Below are 21,061 nucleotides of genomic sequence, written 5' to 3' on the forward strand. Positions count from 1 at the left end.
ACACACACACACACACACACACACACACACACACACACAAAATGTTAGTTTTTAAAATGCCCTGAAGTAAAATTTTCTTTCTTGTGTCATCAGCCAAAACCCATGTTCTGTCTTACACAGTCAATGTGTTGTAAGTTTCTCTACAAAGGAAAGCTACTTTAAAGCTCACACATTTGCCCTTTACCTAGTTAAGTACCTTCTCTTCTTTTCCTGTCTTCCTAAAAGTTTCGTTATTTCAAGCATAATCAAATATTTTAACCAAGTTCATTTGAGATCAGCAGTAAACTTTTCCTTCTGTTTTCCATGATGGTAAAGAATTGGGTTAAGTCTCTTGCCGTTAAAATGAACTGATACCAGAGTTCACAAGATTTTTGTGTATAGTACCAATATATAAGAATCAGTAATATTTCTTTTCACTAGAAGGAAGTAACATAACAATATAGTTTAAAACACAATTGGCTTTCTGAATCCATGAGTTAGCTGTACAACTGCAGATTCAACCAACTATGGCTTGAAAATATTTAGCAGTGAAAAACTGTATCTTTCCTAAGCCTATACAGACTCTTTCAGTTATTTCCCAAACAGTGTAGTGTAATGACTATTTACATAATGCTCACATTGCATTAAGTATGACAAATAGTTTAGAGATGGCCTAAAAGATACAAGAGGATATGGCTTATACTCAAGTATAAGTTTATACTGCTTTGTATGAGGAACGTAATCACCTATAGATTTTAGTATTCCCAGGGGTATTGGAACACCACTACAGATGCTGAGAGACAATTGCAGATCATCCACAATGACTATAAGGAGTAATAAATAGTAAAAACACACAATACATTAATGAAGGAAAAAGTAAATGTTAATCAAAGATGGGACTAGACGGAGAGACATCTTTTCTTCAATGGAACAATTGGGTATGGGGTTGTGGGGTATTGTTTTTAGGAACATCTGTCGTGTGTGTGTGTGTGTGTGTGTGTGTGTGTGTGTGTGTGTGTGTACGTGACAGGGTCTCTCATTGGGATCTGGGGTTCACAAACAAGACTTGACTGGCTGATTGGTGAGCCCCGTGCCACCTCCTGTGTCTGCTCCCCCAATGCTGATTTCAAACATGGTGGCTTTTTATGTGAGGGTTGGGGATCCAGCTCACACCCTCAGCCCTTGTGTGGCAACCGATTTGCCCGCAGGACTCAGAAGAATTCATTTGATATGATAAAAGTGCCAAATCTTCCTCAAATTAGTCAAGGCAAAGCCCATGACATCAGCATGACTTTACTTAGAATAATTTCACTTACTTTTTAATAAAGGAACATATGAGTTTAACCTAACACTGTCATGAAAAGCTAAATCTCTAAATTTATTAAGATGTTCTCCAAATCCAGAGGATATCTTAAATACACGGAGCTTAAAGGGGAGAACTATCTGTTCCTACTTACAAAGACTACCATAAAACTGTAGTAGTTTATAGTTTGAAAATTCAGATAATGACACAAAAATAAAGGCATGAAGGGATGGATAAAACTTAGAGTTTGAAGAGTCCTACCTTTGACAGTCACCAGCCCAGGTAGCCTCTTATTGAAACCCTCTGTCCAGGCTCTTCTTGCTCTACCTGCCCTGCAGGTGTTGGCATCCCAGAATCACCACCACCACCGCCATCACCACCACCACCACCACCATGGAGAGTAAAACCCAAATGTTGGAGGAAGGGAAGTGGTGGGAAATTAATCCCTCAGCATGGCTGATAGCAACCTATTCTACACTGTCTCTCAGCATCCTCAGACAGATGAAGCCCCAGCCAGTCATGGTGACATTTCCTTACAAGATTTCTTCTCATCCTGGTTTCCCTCCTCCACGCCTTTGCTGATGTTTCGAGGTTCACACCTAAAACAAACACTCTTGCACTGCAGTCTCTTTGGTTTTCCTTTCTTCCTTTTCCATTTGCTTATTTATTTATTGCATCCCTGAGGATTGAACCCCACCAGCATTAGGCATGTTAGACACATGCTCTACTCCTGAGTTACAGCCCCAGCTACGTCATTATCTAAAAGTCTGTTTCTGGGGGCAGCCAGACCAGAGGCAGAATGGACACACACATAAACAACACAGTGAGGCAAAGAAGGAAAAGAACAGGCTGAAACCGACTCACTGAATTGAGAAACATGAAACCCACACTGGTACACAAATACAATATAAGGGGAATTAAAGACCCAAATATAAAAGGTATATCATAGAGGAGTAGGAGAGGTGTCCCTTAGCGAGTGAGGATCAGGAAAAAACAGCTCGAACAGAACTTCAAATGCCCCAGCATCCTCTCTCCTGGGAAGGGAGCCCCAGAGAGTTTTTCACAGGCAGAGAGCTGAACACTGTGTGAGGAGACCGGCTGTGGCCCTCTTTGTAGTAGAAAGGATCAAATGGGATCCAGGTGTCTGTCCATCTCTGGGAATACCATAGACATGCTAGAAGGCTGTGCAGCTTCTAGGATGGGTAGAAGCTACATGTTAGATACACACTTAGCACCATGGATAGATCTCTAAGTAGCATAATAAGTGAAAAATGAAGAAGCCTTACGGAACTCCCAAGCATGTAGACAAAACAGATTTTACAAGAACACACACAAATGAAAGGTGCACATCAAATATTTTAGAAGAGTTGTCTATGAGGGAATGGCGTGAGAATATTAAGTGGAAATAATACAAACAAGGCTAAAGGTTATGGTGTGCTTCAAGCTGAGAATAGTCTTTGTGTCTAGGCTACCCCCAACAAAGTATATAAGGGGGAAGAAAAACCAAATAGATAGTAAGTACCAGATACCAAACATTCTCTAACAGTGCAGACATTCATGAAGTCTATTAGAAGGGTCTCTGCTTTAGTAGATCATCAAAGAAAATGGGAAAAAATACGCAAGGTGAATAATTGGGGTAACTCATACTAATGTACAATATAGAAATTATTTTTGCTTGATCTCTTTCTGTGAAAAATATTTTAGATCATAATGCTAGGAAAGAGTTTTGAAAACACTGTCCTTCTTTTATAAGAAACAGTATTTAAAGAAATTAACCTGCCGACCAAGTATGGTAGCATACATTATAGTACTGGTATTCAGAAGGCAATTTCAAAGCTAGCCTGGGCTATGTAGTACAGCTCTGTATTGCTCCTCACAAACAAAACAAAACTCTAACAACAACAAGTGAACAGTAGGCAGCCTGCTAAGAACTCAAAAGACAGCGTTTCTTTTTTCCTGCTGGAGGTTTTTACATTAGAGAGTGGTCCAGACACTGAGAGCATCTGCTTTCCCATCCATGTGCAGAGACCTGTTCATTTCAAACAGATTCACCAACGGACCATGCAGAGGTCTCAAAGGCCATTAGTGGCCCTAGAAACCATTGGAGCTATCAGCCGAGGAAAGCTGGCAAATGTTTACAGAAACCAGTCAGGGAGTGAATGGGGATGCTGTCCCCTTTCCAATGAATGAGAACAAAGACCAGAAGCTTTAATTGGGTTAGTGAACTTTCTGATGTTTTTATTGAAGAAGCTTAAGGCATTGATCAGTTAACAGAGCTCCCGTTCTTAGACACAGACCGCCTCACGTATGTGGGCAGCTTGGTATGTAGGAAGGGGAGTTACTATGAAAACATTGACCTTCTTTTATAGGAAAAGATGTTTAAAGAAGTTAACAGGCTAGCCAAGTGTGGTAGCATACAGTTGTATTATCAGTATTACTCAACAGCGCCCTTGGGTGTGCAATGGCTTCAGGTGTCTCTGTTCCATGGCAGAAGCCATTTCCTCCCAGACTACCAAAGTGAAGTCTTGGAGATGGTGGTGCTCTGTACCCAGTCAGTGTTCATGGCTTCAGAGAGCATCACCTTGTTGTCTAACCCTCTTACTGTTACAATATAACAGTTAATTTCTCCTGGTACATTGTTTTATTTTCCAAAAATCCAATTCAATTCAAGAATGTTTATTTAGCATTGATTCTAGTCAAGTTAAATACAATGTAACTTTTGACTCAAAAAGTTTCTCTCCCTCTCCCTCATCCCCTCCACTCTGGTGTGCATGCATACGTGGGTGCCTGCGTGTGTGTGTGTGTGTGTGTGTGTGTGTGTGTGTGTAAGTGGGAGCAGGTACACGGCACACAGGATGAGTGGAATTTCTAAACATTCCTCAAATACTGGTGATATGCAGAGATGGCAAGTCCCATGAGCTAAAGGGGACAGACATAGGGTCATGTTTTTCCACACTAGCTCATGCCCTTGGTGTTCTCTAAGCTAAAGAATTGTATATTTCAGGATGTTCTCAACTCAGAAGCAACAAGGAGCTTAAGAAGTTACAATTGACTCACATAACTCCTGGTCTCCGTCTGCCATGAGAATACAACTTCAATTAAGTAGAGCAATAAATAATTCTGACACTGGTCAGGGCTCTGTGATGCTATGCCATAAAGAGGATTTAGCCAAAACTATTCTGGACACACAAGCATTACAATATTTTTTTTTCTGGTCTCATTTTGAAAGGCCACCAAAGAAGTGTATCCGCAACACTGCAGACGCACAGCCTGGGGCTTAACTTTCCAGCATAGCTTTTTACGACTACTATAAACCTTTGTATTTTATTGTTTGTTTATGACAGCCTCATTATATGTAATGCCTCTGTGTAGTCTATTTTTCTGGTTTTAGCTCTTTTCTATTTCTAGGATGTAACTGATGTCTTTGTTTTCTACAGATGCGTCAAGCTTGTGCGTCCTTTCTGTCTGTTGATTCCCAGCCTGAGGTAATTTAATCTGGGGGTGTTTCATGACAATGTAGGCATTTACTGGTGCATGAAGTTCTCCATTTGTCCCTTTGAACTTTTCTTGAACTCACTAAGACTTGTCACGTCTTAGATGCTATTGCATTATTTCCAGGTAATGTCAGTGCTATAGGCTTGTGTTCTAAAAGGCTAGCTTTTCATCTTCAAGTAAAATAAATTTATTTTTGGAACTGTGGACTATGTAAATGCTAATTTTAAGACCACATTTTGTTTAAAAATACAATACCCAATAGCCATATGTTTTTGCACCAGAACCAAGCTTTTTGGACGGGCTCAGGCAGTGACCCTGGGTCTTCACAGAGCTGAAGCAGACACCACATGAGGATAGCTGACCAGCATGCTGACAGATAAGACAAAAGGCTGGACTGTGTGTCCCCAGTCTCCGGATTCCAGAATAGCCAGGAGGCAGTTAGTTCACGTCTCTTCCCGTGGGAGGAGGGAGGGCTGAGCGCTAGCATGGCTCCTCCACACGGGGAAACGAGGAGCGGGGAAATAAGTGCGTCATCCTCACACCATTCACTGATGCTTCCACCTGCAGCTCTGAGCTCAAGGACCCAGAGTTCACCTTACTCAGTCAGCTCTGCCAGGAATCTGGAGAGAAACGAATGTGCCTCAAACACACCCTCTGGACAAGGCCAAAGGACTATTCATGTGACCCTCCCGATGGGATCAGAGTGGTGGGAACAGAGGAGTTGCCATGTGTAATGTCCTTTCCTAGCTGTAGAGGTTCCCCTGCCAGAAGTTAAAGGCATTTGCTTGGGCTTCAGGAGAAGGGAGGGAAGCAAGATCTTTTGAACACTATTTCAAATTCATACTTTAAACCCCAATTTCTGCTTCAGTTACTTTCTCACTGCTGTGATAAAAACATCCCAAGGATAGCAACTTGAGTGTGGAAAGGCTTACTTTTGGCTCACCATTCGGGGAAATACAGTCCATCACGGCAGGGGATGTATGATACAGGCATGGGTAGCTGGCTGGTCACATTGTACCAGCACACCAGAAGCAGATAATGACAGGAAATGAGTCCAGGCTGCAAAGTCTCATGACCCACCTACAGGGACCCTCTTCCTCCAATAAAAACTCCACTGCCTAAAAGCTCCACAGACTTCCCTAAAAGTGCCACAAGCTCAGAACCAAGTGTTCAAACACATGAGCGTCTGGGAGACATATTCAAAGCACAAGAAGCATCTTCAGGTGTGTGACATGGTGATATTAGCATGTAAGCCTTCGTGTTGAACTTAAAATTCAGGAACAGCTTCAGAACAATTTTTATATCCACAATACCCACTGTATTAGCTTTAAAAAAAACCTCATTTAAAGTCTATCAATATAAACTCACTTTAAACATTCTTTTTCTACTTATGGTATGTGTGTGTGTGTGTGGTACCTGCATATGTATGTGCATGCATATATCTGGGGCAGGAAAGGTACATACCGTACATGTGTCCCTAGGCATGTAAAGGCTCAGCATTAATGTCAGGAATCATCTTCTGTCACTCTCTTACCTTATTTGCTGGGGCAGATCTTTCAGTTGGACACAGACCTTGCCTACACGGCCACTCATGCTAGCTAGGTTGCTCTAGGGATCCCCTGTCTCTACCTTGTAAGGTTGGAATGGGGCTGACACACTCATCTAGCATTTATGTGAGTTCTGGGATCCAAACTCTGGTCCCTACATTTAAGCAACAAACCCTTTAAACACCGAGCCAGCTCTCTAACTCCTCAAATCAGTTCCAATTGGACCTCATTTCTGTGCACCTTTTTAAAAAGAGCCTGGCATATATACTATTCACGTTTAAAATGTACATTTCAATATATTAAGAGATTTAAATATCCTTAACTGTTCATAAACTGTTATTTTATTAATTGTGCAATTATCAAAATAGTTCTACAAGATACTTTTGTCAAATAAAAAATAAAAATCTTTAAGGTCCATTAATATGAGATTAAATATTACCTATCCCATGTATGAAAGTCTTCAAAGAATTATGGAGAATAATGGCTTCTTATAAAGAAGGCTAGGAAAATGCATTTATCTTGAAATGTTTCTAGCCAAAGGTCAGTGTCATTTGCCAAACCTCATCCAGCCTAGACACGGTTTCCTAAGGAGACACAACCCACATATATACATATAGTCTTCTTCAATTGAGATGCCTCTTTGACATGGAACATAGCCAAATATCTTTTTGTTGTTGTTGTTGTTGCTTTGGATTTTGCTGCATTTCTATATGGGCTATTTTAAAGAGAGAAAAAAAAAACCCTTAGGGATTTTTATTACCCGATTTTCACAGATCTAACCTGAAGGAAACAAGTAAGGAAGGACTTACCAGACTCTGTAACTCATTCAGCTCCTCATAGTTGTGGGCTTGGCCTCAGTGGTAGAGCATTAACCCAGCAGGTACATGAGACATTCCCAGGACCGTCAAACAACTGAGAAATAGTCAACTCCCAGCTATACATCAGTGGACATTGATGAGCACTCCAAAGCATCTGCATAGGTAGAAGGCCTAGGAGCCACACTCAGTCAACGACAACCTCTTAATGTACTGGAGAAGTCACCGTCTTGTAGGACCTCATTTCCTCTATACAAAAGAGCAGCAAGCCCTGTCCTATGCATTATGCCCTTGTGTTTTAAGAACAGAAAGGTAACTGTGTACAGGAAATATTTTATAATGCGTTGAAACATCATGTATACATGGTCCATTTTGTACTATCAATATATATCCCAACAAGTGGCCTGGAAGGCAAACAGATGAGAGGAAGGAGACAAAACCAGACCTCTGTGGAGGAAGGGTGGGAGGGGCACTGCACAGTAACTCCAGCTGTGTTCTTCACCACAGCTGTCTGAGGTAGGTGCAATGAGAGAGATTAATGGCAGTGCAGAGTGATCTTTTCTCACAGCTTCTAAACTGAGAGTCCCTGCAGTGGTAAATTAAACCAAAGGGCTTGTCCTGCCCTTAATCCTTTCAGGAACTTCCTGCAGTGACATCACCCCTGATTTCTGGCTAAAGAAACTAAAGTTTCGAGAGAGTAATTAACCAGCGTAGAAACAGAGTAGAAATGGGATCCACGCTGCTGATCTCAGGCTGTTCAGCTTCTCAGTCCATACATTGACACTGTTTACATTGCCTCTCTGTGCCCCAGCTTCTCGTTACTTCAGAAATGAACTTATTAAGGAATCAATGGCTCACAGGCCGAGTATGCTAGGTCCTGTGCGAAGCAGGGTTTGCCCCTGCTTGTCCATTCGGGCCACTCCCTACCACGCCCAGCTGACTGCCAACCACAGGATTCCTGCCCTAATTCTGCCCTCTGATGCTTTGACAAACCTGATCCCGGGTTGTGCAGTCAGCAGCCTGGGAAGGGTGGTACTCAGACTAGCACCACGCACGGCTTCTTGCCCCTCAGTCCCCATTGTTTGAGAGCAATTGCAGGATTTTCAAATTAGCCAGTAATGAGTAATGTTCAGTGAAGCTTACAGCTTTGGCACGCACATGCATTTCTCTACAAGCCGGGAGACTAATCTCTAGCTGGCACTGCCCAGGCTATCTTAGTCATAGAGTTCCGTGGTGTCTCAGTGAGTGTTGAGAACTGTGTAAGTGGACCACAGTGAAAACTTCAACTGCTGCATAGCAGCTGCAAAGAAAGATATGTTTGCTTGTTTGCTATACGCGTGCTCAAGTTTCTGTGTGTGTGTGTGTGTGTGTGTGTGTGTGTGTGTAGTCTGTGACATGGGAATGCATACCCACGTACACCCAAGCAGACACCAGAGGAAGACATCAGGCATCTTCCTCCATTACTCCCCACCTTGTTTTGTAAGATCAGAATCTTCCAGAACCCGAAGTTTGCCATTGTGTCTAGACTGACAGGCCAGCAAACTCCTAGGATCTACCTGTCTCTGTTCCCAATGCTGGAGTGACATGCGCACTTAGCTGTGCAAGACTTTTATGTAGGTGCTAGGGATTCAAACTCAATTTCTCTTGCCATGTCAGCCAACTTTGTCACCTGCCCAACCGTCCTCCTGGCCCGTGGATGTTTTAGATTGTCATGAGCGCAATCAAGAGACTCCTGCAGGGTTTCAGTGGACCACAGCAAGACTTCTTGACAGGGCCGATTAGCTATCCTTGTGCTCCCAACATCTGAAATGTCACCCTCTGTGCAGACATAGCGCAAACTGAAGCACAGCCCGTGTGTTCTCTTGTCTGCCTCAGGCATCTGCTGCACTGAGGAAACTTTGCCGTGTAGTGATGGAGATTTCCCAGAAGCCTCAGGTAAGGCTGAAGTCCTGTAGACAATCCACCAACCAAACAAATGACGTGAAGTTCCTCCTCCTTGAAGAATATGTGCCCAATTTGGGAAGCCTGTGACCAGGAGCTACAAGACACACTGACTGGGAATAAGAAGCAGATACTTTAGCATCTCTGTTAGGATAGTATTGGTAGAGTTCGTACTCAGCTAACTGGGAAATCATGTCTCCTTCAAGCATAAAATGTGGTCTGATAGAGGAAATTTATGCCCATATTGTTTTTATTTTTCTCACACACATGTATAATTGGGGACAAGAATGAAACAAAATTGCTACGTTTTTATGGTCTGTACTTAGGACAGGAAGGATGTTTTGTTGTGGCAAAGGACATTAAGAATAGAAAACCATAGCCGGGGAGAACACTTGGCTGGTACATGTGAGACCTGAGCTTTCACCTCGGCACTGGGAAAAACAAACAGACAAACAAGCAAACAAGGAAGGAAGGACAAACTGGCCAACCACAGTGTGTCAGGTTGAAAGTTCTTGTTTGCATCTGTGTCCTGGTTTCTGATTGAAATTATTTGATTCTTCTGGGAGAATGTTTTGTCCTAAGTGAAGACTGGGCAGGAGTGTGAGAAATCACATACCATTAGGGTTCAGGTTCTAGCCTGTGTCTTGGTTGAACGAATTTTATTAACCAACCTTATTGGAGGTAAAAACCTTAAGTTCCAAATGATGTATTTCATCAGCATCTCAAACGTATCCTGTGATTGCTGGTACACTCCAGCCTCTGAGCCTTCCACAAAGCGTAACCCAAGGGATGGTTTGATAGTTTGAAGGCTAATTATTCTTTCTAGTGATGATATTCTCCCACTATGTAATTTTCCCTAATTAGAATAAAACAAGTAACAGTAAAATCTATCCATCAAGCAAATGAGACAAAAAAAAAAGAAACGACTCCTAAAAGCAACAGACATTTAAGAGACAAAAACATAAAGGGAAACTTATGGCAGAAAAATAACTCCTAGCCTTATTTAATGATGACAACTAAAAATATTTTGCTGTGGTCTCTTTGTTTACCCTGGACACTCCATTGTGGGACTGTATTGCAGTGTCCCATTCCACCACTGTTAAACAGTGATAAGCCTTCCAATTATTTTTCTTATAAATAATTCTGTAGAGAAGATCTCTGTCCACTGACTTATAAATAATATTTAATCAATCTTCCATTTATTTTTGAGCAAAAGATGCTAAAGCAATTTTAGTCCTATGTTTGAAATACAACATAATGTGTCATATGTCACATTTTTACATAATTCATAATGTATTGTGAATTTCAAAGTACGTAACAAGACGTTTTATAACATTTAATGATATATGTCTCTTCACTAGGAACAAAGTGAGAAAGATGATGCTAAGAGGGTAAGGTGATTTTCCTAAATATATATATACACTAAACGGAGTAAAGAAAGCCATGAATCTTCTATGGATAACTCACTCTTTCTATCTTAACAGTTCTTGTTTCATTATTCGAAGACACAGAAGTTGGGAAATTCAAATGTTGTGGTAAGTAGTCACAAGTATGCGTCTTAAGAGAAAACTCATCTTTTAAAAAAGATTTACCTAGCATACAATAAGACCAAAATTCATATTTTTTACTCTACAAATTATGTCTAAGTTTGATGATATAGCCCAGTGTTTCATTCTTCAGTACCATGGGGAGGGAAATAAGTTTATATGTGAATAAATAAAAATTAATATTTATTATATATTTACTTTACATGTCAATAACTACATGTGCCCTGTATTCACCTGCTCACAATTATTTATTATCTGGTATGTGTCAAACACAACTCCAAATGCTCAAAATATGATAATAAATAAGTAAAAAATCCATCCATCATCAATTTGTATTAAATGACAAAAGATATCTAAGAACAAATGAGTAAGTAAAGCAAATTATTTAGGGTGATATTAATACAAGAGACAATTAGTTTCATCCAAAGACATTTTTTAAAGCAATTATTTGAAAAGACAAGTATCAGTGATCACTGGAAGTATCGCCTTCTAGTTTTGTTCATTATCATGAGGTAGATGCTCACTGTGAGAGCTTCTATCAGAGCAATGAAAAATGAGTGGCCCAGCTTTAAGACACGTCCAGCTCATGTGGCCTCTTTCAGTGGTAGTTTTTGGTTTGTTGGTTTTGGTTTCCTTTTCTTTTCTTTTCATTTTATTCACTTTACATACAGATTGCTGCCCCCATCACTCCCTCCCACAATCCCTCCCCCAACCCCCTCTTCTTCTCTGAGAGAGTGAGGCATGCCTCCCCTTGGGTATCCCTCCACCCTGGTACATCGAGTCTCTGTGGGGCTAGACGCATTCTCTCCCACTGAGGGCAGCCAGCTAGAAGAACATATACGTATGTTCAGAGAGTGCAGCTCTGTCAGGCCGCTGTGTCTCAGGTGTGTGTTCATTTTCTGCCATGTGAGATCTCATTTTTAGAAATTGAGTCTTTATCACCTTTTTCCACTACCAAAAACACACACACATATATATACATATATACATATATATACATATACATAAATATACATAAATATACATATATACATATATATACATACATATATATACATGCATATATATACATATATGTATACATATATATGTATGTATATGTATCTCCCACAGACAGGCAACAGTTTTTGGGATAGTCCCCCTCTCCCCTCCCTGTTTCAATTGTTCAGGACTCACACGAAGACCAAACTACACAGCGGCTATATATGTGGGGAGTTTCTAGGCCTAGCCCTTGTGTGCTCTTTGATTAGTGGTTCAGTCTTTGAGAGCCCTAAGGGTCCAGCTTAGTTGACTCTGTTGGTCTTCCTGAGGAATTCCTATCCCCTTCAGAGCCCTCAGTCCTTCCCACAACTCTTTCTTAAGAGTCCCCAAGCTCTATCCACTGTTTGGCTGCAGGTCTCTAAGTCAGCTGCTGGGTGGAGCCTCTCAGAGAACAGGCTTGCTAGACTGCTGTCTGCAAGCATAACAGAGTATCTTTAATAGTGTCAGGGATTGGTGCTTGGCCATTGGATAAGATAGGTCTCTAGTTGGGCCAGTTATTGGTTGGTCATTGCCTCAGTCTCTGCTCCATCTCCTGTCCCTGCCTTTCTTGTAGACAGGATAAATTTTGAGTGGAAAATTTTGTGGATGTGAAGTCCCTGTCATTCCACTGAGGTCCCTGTGTCGCTATAGGTGACCTCTTCAGGTTCCATATCCCCACTTCTTTGATCTCAGCTAAGGCCACCTCCGTTAATTCTTTGGGATCTCCCTTATCCCAGGTCTCTGTCTCATCTTGGAGATGCCCTCTACCTCCCCACCCCCTTCAGTTGTAGATTTCCATTCATTCTCATGGCCATCCGGCCATCCCTCCTGTCCCTCCTCACATGTGATCCTGAGCCCCCCTTCCCCTTCCTCTCCCCTCTCCTGCCCAGAGCCTTCCCTCTGTTTTCCTCCCACAACCATCTTGTTCCCCGTCTATCCTTGCTTGGACCTTCCTTCTTGTTTAGCTTCTTTGGGCCTGAGGAGTGTTATCCTGTATTTTATGGTTAATATCTACTTATTAGTGAATACAAATCACGCATGTCCTTTTCATTTGTTTTGCACGGATTTAAAATATACAAACTGGCTAGGGCTGTGGTGTAAAAACAGAGCCCTCGCCTAGCACATGCAAAGCCCCAGGTTTGATCTCCTGCACTGGGAAAAATTAATAAACATGGAAACTATTTGACCATAATATACCTTTTAAGCCTGGGGTTCACTACTGCATGCAGTTTAGAGAATGAAAGGACAGTGCATTTTAAGCATGTGTGTGGAAAGGAAATGTAAATTTAAACTCCACTTAAGTGTGTGCCCCATGGGCTAATCTTACATGTGAACAGATGAAAGTTTCAAGCGAGATTAGCTACATGCTGCACACAAGTTGCATTCATGAACAGATAACCATTATCTAGGGCTAAAAGTCACCCATCTGTTAAATGAATTTAATATCAGTGAGGAGGCTCAACTCAACCTAGACCGTAAGCGAGTGCAGCTCTGTCAGGCCGCTGTGTCCTGGGTGTGCATTCATTTTCTCCCACGTGACATCTCATTTTTAGAAAGTGAGTCTTAGTCACCTTTTTCCACTACCAAGGCACATTGTCATCTTTGTGTCTCCTGTTGTCTTGCTCCTGTTCCATTTTAAATATTTAATTTATGAAGGAGATTTCCAGGTATACGTGCTAGAAGCATCCAGATAACAATGTTTGTAAGGGAAAACTGATACTTGCAAGTTGCTCTGGTCTGGACTGGATTGTTTTTGAGTAAGTGTAGACGTTGACAGATGGCTTTTTTGCCTCCTGGAGAGGTGACCTGGGGCTACACCTGTTGCAGTTGTAACAGATCCGAGGCCTTCAGCAAAGTGCTTCTCCAAATAAAGGGCAACTGCTTAGTGAAAGACTAGCGGTCTGTCCCACCCCTTGATTTAGTCAGTACTGTTCTTTAAAGGACTTGCAATGGGCTGTCTTGGATAATATCTTTCATTTCCTTTTCTTGTCCTTTAATATGGGGTGAGAATAGCGGGTAGACACAGACAGACAGACAGACAGACAGACATACAGACAGACAGACGGGAAGCCGTCTTAGTGCCCAGTGCCGAGGAGCCCCCGTGCTCATCGTGTGTGTTCATGTCCTCCCAGTCGTCTGTTGTGCATCCGTTGCTGCAGCTCGTTCCTCAACTGCATGAGAGAAGAATGAAGAGATTCAAAGTGAGCGTATGTAATACCAACTGCATGCTGGCTTTGCCACTCTGCGGCAGCCCCTTTCGCTAACCGCCGCTGTGGTCCTTTGTAAGATTACCCCTCTTCAGGGTGAGCCCCTCACATCCATATTCAGTGTTAGCTTTCAGTCACAGTGACAGTATGTTGTTGGTCAGCTTGACACACTGGGTTACATTGTATCTGTGGTAAGGCAGAGAGTCATATAGAGTGTTCAGTTGAACAAAGTATCACACCCCATGACAAAGAAGGGAGGGAGGGAGGGAAGACAAAGTAAGGTACTGTACGCATTCTTCAAGTGTAATTTCCTTCTACTACCTCCTCAGAAAGATTCCGATACCTCCCAACAGCACTATGTGCTGCCGACCTCTTGGTCTTTGGGAGACGCTTCAGATCTAAATTATCATATACCTTGGTTAACCTGCTTAAACGCATTGTGCAGTCTTTCTCCCTCTCCACATTCTGACCCAGTCCAGCTCAAGCCCTTTGCACTGAGGAAAATTGGGCTTCTGTGTCCTCTAACTGAGACCTTCTAACTGACAAAACGTGGTCTTGGTTTAAGAAAAGGGAACTGCTGGGTGTTTGGTCTTTAGGTAGGAATTGGAAATCCAGTCAAGGACAATTCATCACCCCTGTACCCTGTTGACAAATAGCTAGGGTGGCATAATTTTTTTGTCCAGGTGTTAAAACATTGATAAAAATAAGGATTGTAAATATATATACATATCATCAAACAAATGTCAACATTTCATTTTTTCCCGTGGCTAACAAAAACAGGACCTAAAACAGTGTGTAAGGTAACTGTAACTAAGCTAACACACTCTCAACTAAAAACTGCATTTGTAATGTCACTTAAACATAATCCTGATGCTTTTAGTGTTGAAAGAACTGGGTAACATTTTAAAGGGAGACATCACATTTTTGGTCTGGCGTTGCCATCTTTGATTTATTGGGAACTTTGCTGGGCATTCACGGGTTCCACTACCTCAAGAGACGGGAAAGTCACAGTAGTTAAAGAAAGTTCCACTAGCTACCTAAGATGAGAGGTGACAGTTACTGACCCTTAGTCTAGGGAAAGCACACACACGCACACACGCACACACGAACACACACACACTTCTTCATTGTGATACTCCCTTTATGGTTTAATGACGGTTACTTCACTATTATGTTGGTACCATTACATAAATTAGTTTTAAAAGTGGAATTCAGGAATTCAGGTCTGGTGTTTCCTTAACTTTGATACTGTATTTTTTTTTTTTTTACTCTTCTTAAAGCATGTTTTAAAAAAGCATACAGTTAGATGAGTAAACATCCCACAGTTTACTTTTATGATCATCATCCCCCCCCAAAGTCTTCATATTTTAGCTACAATTGAATACAACTACTGATAACTTTAAAGAGAAATCTAAGAGGGGATTTAATAGCACTTTAAATTTATAGAATTTCCAAAGCTGGGGTTGTAGCTCAGTGGTAGGGCATTAGCCTGACATGTGTGGGGTAGCCTGACATGTGTAGGGTAGCCTGACATGTGTAGGGTAGCCTGACATGTGTGGGATAGCCTGACATGTGTAGGGTAGCCTGACATGTGTAGGGTAGCCTGACATGTGTGGGATAGCCTGACATGTGTGGGGTAGCCTGACATGTGTGGAGGCTAAGTTCAATTTCTAGCACCACTCACCCCAGAAATGTTAGAATTCCCAGGACAAAGAAGAAAGTCAGTCGACATCAAATTAATTTTCTAGAAATAAATCCATACTTAATAAAGTTTTACTTTATTTCTACCATGTCTGTATTAGCCAGTGATAATTACTTTAACTATGCTATTTCAGTTTCACTATTTAGACAAAGAAAGACTGAGTCATATTTATTCTTATGACTAATTTAGCACGTAGTCTCTGTTTTCTGTTTTGAGCGAGATGATTGTATTTGCAGATACTATCTGAAAACTTGAGACCTGATGTAGGCACAGAACAGACTAAATGAAGGTAAACCCTGAAGACATTCCCCCACAGGGGAATAACCTTAGGAAATGCTGGGAGAAAGGAATGCAAGAGATAAATGGGAAACCCAACAATAACAACAACAAAACTTTCAGAGTTAAGATATCCCACTACAAAACTATATTTTAAAATTAGTCAATGTTGGTCATCAGAGCCGACATGCTATTACTGATTGGTAGTTGTTGAAATGATTTAGCTGTAAACATAATGACTCTCTCCTGACATGAAAACTCTACTCAAGTCTTTGGGAATAGCTAAAAGTACTATCGAGTCTCACTCACTGCATTCTTAAGAAGGATTTGCCTTTCTTCTGGTGTTGCTTAATTTGTTATGTCATCCTTATTTCTTCCAGAAAGAATACCATGGTCCACTTGCTGCTCACAGTAGGGGGTACTTTTTATTCAGTGTATGTATATATATATATATATTATTTTATGATCAATAAATATGGAAGCTGATCAAGCATGGTCACTGTATGCTCACTGGATTGACTTAAGCTTTAATGAAGCTTTGACATCAAGTGTCTGAATATGGTTTTACTTCTGCCACTACCCTGTCATTAAACCACAGCATCTCTAATCTCCCTATTTCTCCTCCTGTGTGTGACTACTCCAATGACATTCGTCTACTTCACAGTTTAATTTTGTGATATTTTGTACATGGGAAACAAATTTTTAGAGCTATTTCGTAAGTCCAAGGAGTCGATTATTAAGGTTTTGATTGACTAGGTTGCAATAGTTATGACTACGCTGACAGGTTCTTAAAATGGAAAATCCAATGATAATAAAAGGTACCGAGAGAGATAGCTTTGTGACTGTGTTTATCATTTCGCATTTGTGTATGAAATCTATTTCTGAACAGCTATGGTTTTTTTTTTGCAATATTTACTTTCTTAACACGTAGCCAGAAAAGCTACACATTTAATGAATGTGTTCAGCAGTTATTTACTGAAGCTCTAATAGGTGCTAGATACCAACGGATGGGAGTACTAAGACAGGGATTAAAAGCACATACTACTCTTACAGAGGACCAGAGTTCAAGTCCCAGCACCTGCTTCAGGCAGCTCACAGTCTGTAACTCCATCTCCAGGGGATCTGGAGCTCTCTTCTGGCCTCTGGGGGCAATTGCACTCATATGCATATACCAACACACAGATATATCTATAATTTAAGATAAAATAAAATACTGGAAAAAAATAAAGATAGCGTTCAGCTTCTATACTCTAGTACTTTACACCTTGATTTAACAACTAGATAAATAAAAGCTAAGATCAGTCATCCTTTGGTACATGGGGGATTGTTTTCAAAAACCCAAATCTGAGGTTGCCCACATTAAACACTGTGGTATTTGTGTAAAACCAACTGAATCCTTTTAAGTCCTCTTTAGGTGAGATTTGAGACGAATGCTTTAGCTGGAGAATGGAGGTAATAGAGAGATGACATTGTGTGTATCCACGATTAGACAAGACATATGTAATGAAACATTTAGCTGAACATTTTCAGCCTTATCCTCGAGTCCAAGGCGGTGTTCCTGTGGTAGGATTTACACTAGCAGACCGGAGAATGGATTGGACTGGATTTTGGAACTAGATTGACAGCAGGAATATATAAAACAGAGATGCTATGATTTCAGAAAGTTAGCTTTGGATCATCTTAAAGTGAAACTTGAGAACAGTTGTTGGCAAATGTTGGTTCCCTATAAGCAAAACAGAGTACCGTTTCTAAATCATCGTGGTCCTAGCAGCTTTAGCAGTGCCTCAGAGCTTGGTAGAAATACACGCTTTCCGGTTCCACTTCAGCCGTAGTAAATCAGAAACTGCAGTGGTGGGGTCCAGTGAGCCCACTTCTCTTCTGCCCAAGGCCTGTCAGGTAACCTGGATGTACATCAAAAAAACTCTTCTTTGTAGCATTAGGCTTTTTTCTATGGTATTTATTTCACATCATTAGTTACAATGATTTCTTTCTAATTTATTATTTTGCAGCCGCGCAATGGGAAGAGGTCAACAAGCTTCATTTAAAATGGTATGTGTTCAAAATAAAAACACCAGTAAATATGAAGCACCATGTGTCTCACAACTGAAATCAGCTTGGAGGCTTCCGTTGGTCATGAACTAAACCACACTCAAATATATTTCTAGTGTTCAATTGCATGTGTGCACTAACATTATATATAAATACTACAATCGTAGAGGCAATGCAGGCTTTAGGAAACAGGGAGCACTTGTATTTTAGGGCTAGAGTTGCTTTGATCCTAGTATTCCTTGGTCTGTGACATAAAAGTAGTCATCCAAAGTGATTTTGGAGATGACCACCTCACTTCACTTACTGAGCACAGTACCACGATTTACTCTGTGCTGTTAGTCAGCGTCCCCTGGAGTGGGCCGGGATTCCTTGGCACGTGTGCTTCTGTATTCCAAATAGCTCATACTCAAAAAATCTTTATAAATATGGGGATGCAGCTCAGTTGGTAGAGTGGCATCCTACCATGCACAAAACTATGGAACCAGTCTCAGACCAGGTGGAGCCACGTGAGACCCTGTTTCAAAATGTGGCAGGAGGGGCAACGCTGGAGAGATAGTTCAGAGGTCAAGGGTGCTTGCTGTTAATGCAACTGTTCTCAATTCCATTCTTTCACCTACACTAGCAGCTCACAATTGCCTGTGATTAAGACCCACTCCTGAGAATCCAACAGTCTCAGACCTCCACAGGCACACAAACACACACACACACACACACACACACACATGCTCACACACACACATGCTCACACACCACATGCACAAACATCTTTAAAATTTAAAAAGGGTAAAGCAAAAATTTCTTAAAGCAAAAAGATCCAGATTATTCTATAAAGAGGACAAAACTATAAACAGACAAAGACAGAAATGAAAAGACAGACATTAAAACAACTCGAGAAGTGAAAATCACCAAGCACTTTGCAGACACTCACAGAGTGAAGTGGAATTTGATCTGTTTGGTATGAACTTCTCCCTGAAGTTGAGAAAATATATCTTTCTGACCTATTCTCTAGGTTAGGGTCTACTCAGTCTATTTTGAGCAGGATTTTATTTATCTTGCGAGCTGAAGAGTAATTCAACAGTCATTTCCACCTTGACTTTGTCATCTGATTACCTAAGGTCTTTCTTTATCCTGACAACATATTTATTAAGAAAATAACTATAACTTCTGGATGCTGTAATGGCAGATATGCAAGTAAATAAACAGGAAAAACTTTTTGATAGCTCTTATTGTATTCAGATCATCAATCTCATCACACGTGGCCCAAGAACACTCGAATGAGAACACAAACAAAATCCAATATAAAAGATCAGTCCTCAAACATTATAGCCAAGGATTTGGCATTTGCTAATGAGGTAGAAAAGCATGTCCACACCCAGTGCCACCCAGTCATTCAGTACAGCTTCCTTAACTGTTTAGCTCTTTGAAACTACCGGCTTCTGCACTTGGGACTTTGTTTTTCACATCTGAATAGTTGTAAGGAGCTCAGCAGGGGTTGGGGAATCCAGCTTAACTTTGGTACACAGCCAAAATATGGATGGTTGTGGCTTGGAGAAAGCCACACTAGTTGTCTCCCATGTTGGGGCCTTCTCCACGAGCTTACAGATGAAGTGGGCCATGGTCTAAGGTGGAAGTAGGAAAATCTTCAAACACTTGTAATGCTTCAAGTAAACTGATATTGATGAGCTTCAGTAAACTACTTTTATATTATTAAATGCTATAACGTACTGAGAAATACAGAGGTGTAAAATAAATGGCCAGATTCTCGTTCTACATGTACAGAACATATGTACATATTCATAGTGTCACATATATGTGAATCTAATTAGCTTTTTTTTCTTTTTTTTACAGGATGTCAAATGATCTGTCATTGAAAACTCTGCTATGGGATATAAAATGTACTCACATTTTGTTCTCAGAAATCATCCCTCCTAAATTTACTCTGTTGCAAACCCTTGTATTGTAACCTTCTCTGAGATGGTTGGGATTATGAATGTTTAATTTGTTGAAAATAAAACAGCATCTTGAAATGTATTGTTACAGTGATCAATTGTGTCCAGCAAAGCTGTACCTGAGGATGCTCCATAGGTGCCTGCACATCTGAATAGCATTGGTGCCGGCACCTCAGGATAGCATTGGTGCCGGCACCTCAGGATAGCATTGGAACACATATTTTTTAAGCATTTACTAACATCGCTCATAGAGAGTTGGGTGAACTATTTTAGTTTATCTAATTTGGATTATGTCAGTGATAAAACCATCAGCTCTTCTAAGTACCAGAATGCAGATTGTCATGATGAAACACGTCTGTAATTGCAGCATTGGGGTGCTGAGCCAAGATAAAGGTAGGTTCAAGGCTAGCCTGGGATACGTAGCAAGGCTCTAAAAACACAAATAAAACAACCAAATAGAGTGCCAGCTATCTTAGAACACCAAGAAAACTACATGACTCATGACTTATGCAATGGTCCAGTAAGCAAGTTATGATTTATATATTACAAAATTGACTTCAGATTGCTACAAATTTATCAGGAGACTGCCTGGCAATTAGTAGTAGTTAGTAGTGTAATTGTTTCACCTTGCAATCAGTAAAAAGCAGCCAACCTTGTTCATTACTAGGAAGAAAATAATCTTACCAGGAGCTGATGGGAAACATACTTGGGAACTTAAATAACACATTTCATAAAGAAAGTTCTTGAGTTACTCTTCCTACTAAGCCCTGGGAAAGATATAAGTTGAGAAGAATCTGAGAGAAGAAAAAAAAATTACAATCTTGCTTTAAAAGTGAATTGTTTTGGCAGAATGGGCCTCAGAATGGCAAAGGACCCCTATTCCATAGTCGCAAATGCACGGGGCAGTGTGCGGTAAGTCTATTAACCTGGAATTTTAAATTATTTTTTTCAGTTAATATACATCCTATCTTGTGGAATTTCATACATATTTATAATTGTCCTTGTTCATATGTAACCCCTACAGTCCCTGCTAACTGCTTTTTGGCTCCCCTTTCCCAGCCAAATAATCTGTCTTCTGGTTTTATGTCATATATGTGATAGGTATATAATACAAATTCTGCATATGAGAAAAGAACAGGCAATATTTTGTCCCCCATTACCTTCCTTTGTCAAAATAAAAAAAATTAAATATTATTAGGTAGCAGAGTCTCTTCAAAAATCCAGAAAGATG

General features: G+C 40.7%; 1 protein-coding gene across 1 annotated transcript in view; it reads left to right on the plus strand.

Annotated features, from left to right (window-relative positions):
• Nmu (neuromedin U) overlaps positions 1–19,758 on the plus strand; it is a 26,567-nt gene extending 6,809 nt beyond the window's left edge. The window contains exons 3-10 of the mRNA XM_028780724.1: positions 4,720–4,767; positions 9,015–9,074; positions 10,442–10,471; positions 10,565–10,615; positions 13,780–13,854; positions 16,213–16,266; positions 17,842–17,881; positions 19,730–19,758. Of these exons, the coding sequence (XP_028636557.1) occupies positions 4,720–4,767; positions 9,015–9,074; positions 10,442–10,471; positions 10,565–10,615; positions 13,780–13,854; positions 16,213–16,266; positions 17,842–17,877 (354 nt within the window). The 3' untranslated portion in view covers positions 17,878–17,881; positions 19,730–19,758. The remainder of the gene's footprint in view (positions 1–4,719; positions 4,768–9,014; positions 9,075–10,441; positions 10,472–10,564; positions 10,616–13,779; positions 13,855–16,212; positions 16,267–17,841; positions 17,882–19,729) is intronic.
• Positions 19,759–21,061: the final 1,303 nt, after the last annotated feature.

The sequence above is a fragment of the Grammomys surdaster genome, unplaced genomic scaffold (genome assembly GCF_004785775.1).
Source record: "Grammomys surdaster isolate TR1022 unplaced genomic scaffold, NIH_TR_1.0 372, whole genome shotgun sequence".
In the NCBI taxonomy this organism is placed as follows: domain Eukaryota; kingdom Metazoa; phylum Chordata; class Mammalia; order Rodentia; family Muridae; genus Grammomys; species Grammomys surdaster.